The following is an 11202-nucleotide window of genomic DNA, read 5'->3' as shown; positions in this document are numbered from 1 at the left end:
TTTGCTGGTTGGTCAAACACACGCTAGCATCATCCCTTTATGTTGCCTTCCGTCTTTCTACATACCTGTAAAAATGTATTTGTCGTAATGCACGTCCACGGTGCCTTTATGCAACCGAAAGACCCAAGACCTTAGTGAAGAACCACTGCATTAAAGACGCGGTAAAGTGACGAGCTGTCTGGTGAACTAAGCTAATTAGCGGGTTATCGATGCCGCTTAATTTAGATTATTACATTGTTACAACAATTGGCCACACATACAACATTGGCTACATGAAGTTGCGGTTCGCCAGTGGCGGTTACAGTGTGGGAATGTTGCTCTGTTTGTAAATAATGGAAGTGGCAAAGGAGGCCTTGGTTTTCCTAGGCTAACGGTACCTAGCTTCTTAGCTAGCTGCTGATTTATTGTAGGGATAGACCAACCACACTAGCACTAGCCAGAAGTAATTAAGCCTACATTCCGTTGATAACAACAAGCTAATAGCGATATTTTATTTAATCCTTGGATCTGAATGCAGATGCCAAGTCCATATCCACGCCCTTTCTTCACAATGTGTTGAAGATTGCATTTCTTGCCTTGCTGTGAAAGGTTTTTGCTACATCAATGTGCAGCCATGCGCGCGTCTAGCAGTTCCCATACAAAGTCAATTAGTTATCTAGTTGGGCAGCTAGTTAACTCATGTCAACTCGAAATGGGTTTTTCGTACGCGTTACATTGTGTGCACTTAAGGCACTCACTGTTATTCTACATTTAAAGCATCGACACTTCTTCTGAGTCAGCAGTTTTTGTTGCTAGTTTCAAGATTCATAATACTGTTAGTCTTATTTTTTTGTAACTGCTTCTAATCGGGAATGCTCATTGCCGCTTTAGATAATATTAGAGATCTTCATGTCTGTAATGACGTTTTTACGTGTGATTTAGAGGGGTGCTGCAACATTACCACTGCTTTGTTTATGTCTTGTCATAGTAGGCTACTACAGTCCGACTCATCCTGTCGCTTGTCTGGATGTTATTGTAGAAATTGGACTGATGCAGTGACTGGCAAATCATCCGTGGAGGCCGACGCGTTTTGCCGTTACCTAGACCTGCAGATGTCTCGTCTGTCGTGGATTCTGCAGCGGTTTGGGTTTGGCAAGGACCTGGGCACCACCAGTCGGACACCTCAGTCGAAGCCCGCTTCTTCCTCTGATGCCCGTCACCAGCACCGTTTACAGAACTGCATCTACTCTCCCGGGCCTCTCGTATACCCAGCCAGTGTTGGGTAGACTGCTTGGGTAGTTGTAGACACGAAAAGCAAACACTTTTGTGGCCTTCTTTGGCCACAAACTCACAAGACCTCTCCCTTTACTCCCCCTTCTTTCCCCTTCTATCTTTGTGTTTAGTGTTGTTCTTGCACGTTGCCTTGAAAATTATTATTTGAGGCCTATAGCCTTTAACTGAATTGTGGAAACGGTACTTGGGAGTCTGGACTCGTCATCATGGAGACTATGGAGCAGTGTGTGGCGCAGGTGATGCAGAAGGACCTGGGCCGTCGGCTGCAGGTGGGCCAGGACATCATAGACTACGTGCTGGACCCGCAGCGCTCCCAGGACCTGGAGCAGGACCAGACGCTGCTGGACCGCATGGTGGAAAGCATCGCCTCCACCTGGGTCAACTCCAGCAACTTCAAGGTGAGAAAGACGTGCCGAGATGAGCTGTCTCTGTGATGTGTAGTGTGTTTTTGTGTCATGCCACATTTGCAAGTGCAAGTGATTGTCTAGAGACGACAAAAACTGCACAGTCACTCTTCTGCACGGTTGTGTACTAGATTGTGTGTGGGAAATTGTATTTGTGTTTATTGGAGACAAAAAAGCGTGCACAGTTGCATAGTAGCTCAGTGCTTGAGACTGGAAGGAGATGTGTATGAAATAATGTGTGTTTTTATGTTTGAGGACAGCAAAAACTGCACAGTCTCACTTTTCAACGGCACAATTGCATACAACCTGACAGTTGCATTCTACACTGCACACAATACGGCCCTACACATTGCAGTAACTAAATATTTTGTCAAAATTGATGCCAAAATTGGTGTCTTCATGACACCTCCTTTATCCTCTGACAAAGCCTCATGGCCTAAATGTGTCCCGTTTCAGTACATTATCCAATCTAATACCAATATTTTGAAGGCCTTTTTCTCAGTGTCAATGTTCCTGTATTGCTGTTGCCTTTGTAGGGCAGAATTCACGCCTCATTGTACTCCACTGCCACTGGCCATAGTGTCACTATTACTGACAGGAATCAGCAGTGTTTCCTGTTGAAGCCAATGTGTCTTCATTTCAGAAAGCTGAAGAGTTGATTTACATAGTCGGCCACTGTGTTTTCACAGAGAACAGCTCTGGTCAAGCCTGTGTTTTAGACGACCAAGCGAAGAGAAGGAAGGCAGTGACCGTGAAGCCATTGCTGTTTGTTTTGATCAGTATCTGACTACTGTATCTCTGGCCGCTGTTGCGCTATTCAAATGGAGCGTTTCCTTTGTCTGTGAGGGTTGTAAAAAGCGATGCCAAGCCTCTTACCTCACCTGATGAGGTGATGGAATGCTAATGGAGCTCTCCAGTGTGAGGGGGAAAGAACCCTAACAGAGGGAGGGAATACACATCGACATATCCAGCACAGTACATCAATGACAATACAGGAAGAGGGTAGAATTTACAATCTCTGACTCTATTTTAAGACATTTAAAATTCTACTATTCTCTCCCTCAACCTGGTGAACCAACTGATTGGCAAGGCTACAATGTAGATAGATTGTGCTTGCCAAACATGGTAATTGCTCCGAAACCAGGCAGTAGACCTGTAGAAAATACAAAGAAGCCTGCAAAGGCTGGTTTACTAGACGAGTTGTCAAGACATACTTATTCTGAGGTCCGATGTTAAGGTGATGATATGCTACTGTAACCCCGGCTAGCTTCACTAGCTCCCCTTTGCCCTCTCCTCCCTCCTGTGAGATGTATGAGGGGACCTTGACTTGTAAACCAGAACCCCCTATACATTTCACTTCACAAGCTTAACTTGCAACAGGTTTAACTGTGTTGTATTGAGCCATGTTTTCTTCACGGAAGTGTAGGATATGTTATGAAGTTTGAGGGTCTGGTTTTGCCAGACTGCTTGTGAATGGTGACATTTCTTAGCTTCTCTGAGCAGGTGATAAGCTACCTAATGTGACCTTCAATATCTTGACTAGCTCCCCCCTGCTTGCTCCTTTCTACTGTGTGAAGATTGAGGTAGCCTTGTAAAGTAGCCATTCCCCGTTGCACACATCAGTTAGTAAAGGGTCTGACTGTGCTGTTGACATTTTTTTTTCTTCCTCAAGGTCTTGGTGTGAATAGGACCAACGAGCCAAATGCTGGTAAAACTTGGCTGTGGCTTGTAATGGTTTCAGTATCACTAAGCCAGTTTGGCGGGTGGTTTCTTCTTGGTTATGACGCACTAGACTATATTATGTTGCTTGTGCATCTTACACTTGGTTTGTATGGTTGACCTTTATGTCAGAAACTATGTAACTTAAGTGTGTGCTGTCATGGTAGAAAAAAGACAACTGTGACCAAAAGCGTGGCTCCATAATAAACCAAATGTTGACTGGTGAGCATAAAAGCCCTGGATGTGGAGCATGATGGTCTGGTTTCATTTGGAGCTGGTGGCAGACTTCTTCAGTCATTTGCGTTTTCTAATGGTCTGAGGAGGTGTGATAAGCTGACCAATGTCACCTCTGCTAACTCAACTAGCTGACTGTGCCACTCTGTGTAGAGTGTGAGGGGCCTTAACCCTGTAAATTAGGCCCTCATCTCTTACTGCGCTGCAGTTGGTTACTTACAGCGGGGCTCACTGTATTGTATTGAAATGTTGTCTACCTCGAGGTGTATAGTAGGTGATATGAAATTCAAGGGACCTGTTGTAAAAGGGATGGCAGGCGTTTCCTACAGTCGTCTGAGGAGGTGATAAGCTACTAGTGGAACCTCCGCTACCTCCACTAGCTCCCATTGATAGGCACTCTCCTCTCCTCTCCTCTCCTCTCCTCTCCTCTCCTCTCCTCTCCTCTCCTCTCCTCTCCTCTCCTCTCCTCTCCTCTCCTCTCTCCTTTCCTCTGGTTTCTCCTGTCCTGTCCTCTTCTCTCCTCTCTCTTCTGTTCTGTCCTCTCCTCTTCTTCTCCTCTCATCTCCTGTCCTGGCCTCTCCACTCATCTCCTCTGTTCTCTCTCCTCCCCTGTGTGATGTGTGAGAGACCCAGGCAGAGGAGTCAAATTTCCAGTCCTGCAGAGAGATCTTCTTCCAGCCGCAGTGGTGGTGGTCAGGGGAGTACAAACGGGAACGTTTCCCCAGGCCAGGGATAGATGGGGCCCAGAATTGGGTTACTTTTAGATGACTTTGTCTTGGGCCCGGCCAAAGCGGCCTGTGGCCCTTGTGGTGGTGGTAGGGGCTTGGAAAAAAGCTCCTGATTGATTCTGGGCACGATAAACAGGGGCTTTAGCTTGCTCGCGTCACAGGAAGCTGTGGAACTATTTTTTTTTAACCACTTTTTTTCCCGAGTCTGGGTTTCTTTTAGTGGTACTCGCTGGCCCTAAGTAGTGGTTCTGACATATGGGGTGGCTTGTTATAAAGTTGGCAAATTAAGAAAGCGTTCATTTTGGGGGAAATTAGGAGCAGGCTTTCCCCTCATGAAAAGGGGAAATCCTCACCCACTTCTTTTTTTTCTCCTGGTGCACATTTCCACCATCAAATTACACTTACCAGACACTTATTTCAAAGTGACTAACAAAGTAGGACATAAACAACAAACAGATGAATGAACATGGTTCTTCTTTACGTATTTACTAAACAACAATGAAAGGGGGGAAAGGCAGCATTAACAGTGAGTCATGTTTTTTTTAGTGTTGTGCGCAATTAAGCTATCAAAAGTGAGTCATTTTTCATAGTGTCTTGGCCTGTCTGGTCTTGGCTCCACGAAGCAGCAGTAGCGTAGCTCGCAGCTAGCATCTCGAGATGTGTGCCGCGGTTCATAGGCCTGGCTGGAGGCTGTATTATGAGTTAGCTACCATGGAAAGTATTCCAATGGAATGGGAGCTTGGAGGGGATTGGAGGGGGGCAAAGTGAAAGTGTGTGTGTGTGTGTGTGTGTCTGTGTGTGTGTGGTGGGGGGATGGTGGTGGTGGTGGTGTAGGATTGCCTGGAAAATGCATTGAAAAGATGTCCTCCTCGTCCCTCTTTCTGGACCTTTCTTGCGGCTATCTTGTTCCGTCATGTTATCCTTGGCTGGTTTGAGTGTAAAAGGCTCAAGCGGACGGTGTCGTCCTACAGTGTGTCTGGTCTGCATCTGCCGGTGCGTCAGCCTTGTTGATTGCCCTTGTGCAGCGTAGCTGAGAGGCTGGAGCTTGTTGCAGGGTTAAGTTAATTAATTGTTTGCTTGCCAGGCTTGGGACTTTGTGTGCTTGAGATTGTATGCTGCTCATACTTGGATCCATTCTGGCTGCAGACAGGCACGATTTTGCTTTTAATAGAGGCTGACGACAGTAGTTTTGCCTTTGCTCCGCTTGCTGTCTCCCAGTGTCTCATTTCTTTCTTTCTTTCTCTCTCTCTCTCTCTCTCTCTCTCTCTCTCTCTCTCTCTCTCTCTCTCTCTCTCTCTCTCTCTCTCTCTCTCTCTCTCTCTCTCTCTCTCTCTCTCTCTCTCTCTCTCTCTCTCTCTCTCTCTCTCTCTCTCTCTCTGGCAACTGTGTTTCAATTTATGACAGAGAGTGCTGCAGGCTGGAATATCATTTATCTAACTGGAGAGCAGCACCAGGCCTCTCTAAAAGTGCAAATTTGCCAAGCTTTGTAATTGTGGTTGTGTAGTGAGATGTTTAACAAGCTACTATGCTGCTAGCCCAATACTGCACTAATGTGTCAGCTCCATCAGTACCTTCATGAAACACCTGATGTGTGTGTGACTCTGTAAGGTCTTTTTCCAGATTCGGCTAGACGGCTGAGAATGGCTGCCCTGCAATGACAGACAGACAGACAGACAGACAGACAGACAGACAGACAGACAGACAGACAGACAGACAGACAGACAGACAGACAGACAGACAGACAGAAAGTCTGTGTCAGGATACAGTGTTGTGCAGCTTGCAAAAAAAATTTGTGCTAACGTGGTGTTGTTTACACACACGCATACAGTGAGGAACACACTTACATACGTGCATTCATACATACACACACACGTGCATTGACATGCAGACACACAAACAAACACACACATGCAGCTTGTCAGCATAGTAAGCTGATTTGACTAGCTCGAGTGAAAACATGACCTTACGATGACACAGGATTGTCATCATGACAGGCACAGCCCGCTCTGTTCGCGTTTGTGTGTGCACGCGCAATTGTTTCCCAACTGCCAAATTGTGCCAATGGCTTGGTTTTCCTGTGTGTGTGCGTGTGTGCGTGCGCGTTTGTGTTCCAACATTGATGGTGCAGTGACCTGCCAAGCGATTTGGTTTGCCTGAGAGTTTGGTAACATCAGCATTAGGATGGTGAGGGGCATGCTGTTCTGTATGTCGCAGGTGAATAGGCTAGTTCCAAACACCAAAGGCCTGTTCTGAGACAGAGCTGTACATTTGTGGAAAACCATCATCTCTGTAGAGCCTACTGCACATACTGAACTTTATTCCCATATTAGGAAGAGTTCAGATGCAAAAGAAGGCAAGCCCATACAGAATGAGAGGGTGTTTGTAAGCTGAAACATGTGTAGATCTAGCATAGTGTTTCTCAACGATGGTGGCAGGCTTATGATGTGGTGAAAGGGGCGTTTGGAGGCTTATGATGAGGTCAAGGGGGCGTTTGTTCAAAAATGGTTGAGAACTACTGATCTAGCACGTGTCCTGCCAGGTGCACGCTCCTAAGCTACAGTATATGAATCTACTGTACTGGTACACTAGCGAAGTGGTGTATTGATGCTTGTGATGGTATAATGCTTCCCTGGCTAATAGAATAGAATGAGAACTCATGTAATATTCATGCCTTCATCATCTGGCTGCTAGTTTATTAGCGCAAGGGAATATAAGAGCAGCCTCTTCTGCATATACTATACACAGTGATACACACACACACACACACACACACACACACACACACACACACACACACACACACACACACACACACACACACACACACACACACACACCAGTTCGTCCAGCTGTTAAAAGCCAAGGATGCAGGGAACAGGTGACTGAGGCAGCGTGTGTGTCACCTTGGTCAGAGGAGGTGGAGGAGGATGCTTCAATAACCTTCAGTCGTTTGCCTTGAGGGCCGTACGACCTTCCAGCTTCGAGGTGATGATTTTGCTCCGTAATGGGTGGCCAAGTGTTCTGTGTTTGTGCGTGTGTGTGTGTTAGGGCTGTAACGGTGTGAAATTTTAGGCTCACGGTTATTGTGGCCAAAATTACCACGGTTTACGGTATTATCGCGTTTTTTTTTAATTTTTTTTAATGCCGACACTAAAGGCGACATGGTACCGCAAACCTCGAACAAAAACCTTACATTGTGCAATCGTTTATAGCCTAATCCTCGTGTAGCCTAATAAACACAGGAACAGTATTTGAAAGCTTAGACCCTGAAGAATGTTTTAGCACTACTTTACAGATATTTGAACATATTGTTTGTGCGTTATTGTTGTTAATTTATTACAAAATGTCACGTTTCAAATTTCACCCCAAGCCCCCACTTTCACGGCGTCTCCATACCTTTCTATGAGTAGACATCGAAAACGTGGATAAATCCTAGCATGCATGGTGTCAAAATGCTCCTCTAGCATCCATGGGGTTAGAGCATATGTAGTTTTTTCACTGTATTTCAACCACATGTGCAACCCGACTATAACTAAACCAGTTTACTGTGTTACGATCGCAGATTTTTTTCCCTCCCCTGGTGCTTTTGCATTTTCGAATGGACTACCTCCATATGACCAACGCCTTTTCACGTGACCCCTTTACAGTTAGTAAACACATATGGCCATGCGCCATGTACCGGTACAGATACTAGATATGTGTTTTTCCCCGAAATAAGAAAACAGATGGTCACGGTAACTTCAGATATGCGGACTGTGCAAACTCCATACAGTGAATGGGTTGTGCTCTCCCGACAGCACCGCAGTGAACTGCAGGCATGGCTCGACTAGTGAGTGGGGACGCAACGCAACCTGTTTACACAGAACCTCTCTAGTGATGAGGCTGTGCACACATGCCTCTGTCTCGCTAGCCAACGTAGCCTAACGAGTTGACACCGGGCAGCAAGCACGTGAATCATGGCTCTCATATTCTGGGAATGAAAAACATAGGCTCTTCGACACGTATGAAAAATTACCAAAAACGAGCCAACGAGATGTTTCGGCGAAGCTTGGCATTCCCCAGGAGGCTGTTTAAACTGCTCCAGGCTGCGTCTCCCCACGAGTCCCTCCCACTCCCCCTCGCCCTTCTCATCTCTCCTATGCCAGCAAGCCCAGCGCGACTTTCCCAATTCCAAGCAGTTTATAGTGGCTTTTTAAAACTGTGTCACAAAAACACGTTGTAGGCTAGGCTACTACAGCAGGCTATGCAAATTTATCGGTGTAGCAATTTCAAGTGCCCAGTCTAGCCGCGTTTTGCATGCATAACCTGAATCACACTGTGCAGAAACTCGCCAGAAGACGTTTGTCGAATGGGAACTTTACAAGCTTATTTGACATCATAAGAGATGATGACCCGTGCGTGGTCTATGCTTCGAAATGCATATAAGCCTCGTCTTTCTCAGCGCTCATTTTTGGCAGACAGGTAGAGACAAAAAAGAGGTGAAATAATACAAATTCGGTTTTAGTAATCAACCGCTTACAGTGTTCAAATTGGCTCCTCGGACAAACGTGACCACTATAAGCGATTCCACTGTTAACATTCTGTACGGTTATAACGGAGTTATGGAAATGCAGATATTGTCACTCACGTCTCGTCACCGTCAAACTATGTAGGAGTGTCAGGGATGAAAGATATCCCGGTGTAACGGTGTGCGGTAAGGTAACCCACCGAGATAACACCGTATTTTAAAATTCAGACGGTTATCTTCACCGTCATCATATTTAAGCGCGGTTACCGTGAAAACCGGTAACCGTTACAGCCCTAGTGGCAGCTTGTGTCACAGTCTGTGTTTGTGTGAATGATGCAATTGTTTCACTCTAATGGCCACAACATTGTTTGTGTGTCTCTTGTGTGTGTCTGTGTGTGTTAGTGTATGATTATGCATCTGTGTGTGTTGTGCATTAGGTGATGGTTTCAATCTGTGATGGGCACAGCAACTGTGTGTGTGATTGATGCGTACAATTAAACTGTGTGTGTGTGTGTGTGTGTGTGTGTGTGTGTGTGTGTGTGTGTGTGTGTGTGTGTGTGTGTGTGTGTGTGTGTGTGTCAGGTTTAGTTGTGCAGTGGTGCCCTTGCAGTGACTCCTTCTGTGAGGTAGGAGAGTGCGTCACCACGCCGACTTCTATCCTGCACTGTCCTGGCCTTGTAAAACATTAATGCCAGCTGAGGCTCAGTACACACACACACACACACACACACACACACACACACACACACACACACACACACACACACACACACACACACACACACACACACACGCTAAATAGAAGCAGCCAAAGGCAGGCTGTCTTATGCACAACACATTTTTCATACTTAAGTCTGACCTGCTTTATAGTATGAGAGCCACAGCATCAGATCATCAGGGTGGCCCAGAATTGAGGCAACACATTTAGTTCTATGCCATCAAGGCGGATCTCAATTGAGTTTTCTGTGATGTTGTCGCATGACGTGTGGGTGCGTGTGCGTGTGCAAGTGAGCGCATAAGTCCAATCCACGTACTAGGTAACACACCCAAGTTTTCATTTCCATTACTGATGATTTAATCAGGCTGTATGTCTGCGGCTCTGTGGAAACCCAGACCTTTGTTTTGATTTGCGTGCTTGTGTGCATGTGCCGTTAGCTATGTTAAACCTGATTCTACCGTGTTTTTGCGTGTGTCTGGTTCTACTGTCTTACAGCCTGTATCCTCCAACCTTTCCTGAATACAGGCTGTGTTGATGGTTTTCTTTTGGTTTCTGTGCGAGTCAGTGATCTGGCGTGTGTTCCGGACAGTGTTGTTGCTAACTACATACGCTAACAACTCAGCTGGTGGCAATGCAATTTCCTATTGGTGACCTACAAATTTGCTTACTGGTTAGCAACCATGGTTTCCAGAAATAATGGGGGTCTGGATTCAAAAGTGTTTTTGCTGTCCTCCAACACATCCTCAGCGTGGGCTCTTTTCTCTCTCTCTCTCTCCCTCAGGCTCTGGCTGCTGTGGAAAGCTTTGGTACTGTATGTCCATCAATCTCTGATGTGCTTTGGCTCAGTGCTGCTGCAGCTGGACACACACACACACACACACACACACACACACACACACACACACACACACACACACACACACACACACACACACACACACACACACACACACACACACACACACACACACACACACACACACACACACACCGGAATCGGATCAGAGGACCAACATGACAACACCATGCTGCCTGACTAGTCCAACGAAAGTTCACGAAAACCAGGTTTCAAATGGAACAAACCTCAACATTTTGAAAAGACATTTAAATTCAATGTTCCTCTTGGTTTTGCAAGATGGGGGTCTGAAATAGTTGAAAACATCATTTTTTGTCATGAAATCGTATTTTTTCTGAATATTCAGTGTCATTTTAATCGGCCAGAGCACCAAAATTCTCAGTACCGCAACATGATATCACAATAGTGGTGATCTTGCACTGATTTAGTTCCTTGGCAGGTTCCCTCCTGGTGTCCTAACCCTCAACTGTTGGGGAAAATGTAGAAATATTGTATTTTATTGTATTTTAGTCATTTAATTCACTTCTGTGAACATTTTGCCTTTTCCACCACAACTTAGGTCAGTTGTTGCGGTGTATGAGAAAAATGTTGCAGAGTATGAGAAACCATTGCGGTGTATGAGAAAAACCATTGCGGAGCTGAGAAAAACCATTACGGTGTATGAGAAAAATTGTTGCGAAGTGTGAGTGACCTTAAGCTTCTTTGATCTTTGTGGGGGGCACCATGATGTCTGGATAACTTTTGTTAAGTATTTATATTAAGAC

General features: G+C 45.6%; 1 protein-coding gene across 6 annotated transcripts in view; it reads left to right on the top strand.

Annotated features, from left to right (window-relative positions):
- The first annotated feature begins 971 nt into the window (after positions 1 to 971).
- Positions 972 to 11202, top strand: part of LOC134459192 (CLIP-associating protein 1-B-like) — a 95396-nt gene continuing 85165 nt past the window's right edge. For all 6 annotated transcript variants that reach the window (XM_063211484.1, XM_063211481.1, XM_063211485.1 and 3 more), the window contains exon 1: positions 972 to 1670. In XM_063211484.1, coding sequence (XP_063067554.1) covers positions 1479 to 1670 — 192 coding nt within the window. In that variant the 5' untranslated portion in view covers positions 972 to 1478. The remainder of the gene's footprint in view (positions 1671 to 11202) is intronic.

Source organism: Engraulis encrasicolus, chromosome 12 (assembly GCF_034702125.1).
Source record: "Engraulis encrasicolus isolate BLACKSEA-1 chromosome 12, IST_EnEncr_1.0, whole genome shotgun sequence".
NCBI lineage: Eukaryota > Metazoa > Chordata > Actinopteri > Clupeiformes > Engraulidae > Engraulis > Engraulis encrasicolus.
This window is presented reverse-complemented; position numbering and strand designations above follow the sequence as displayed.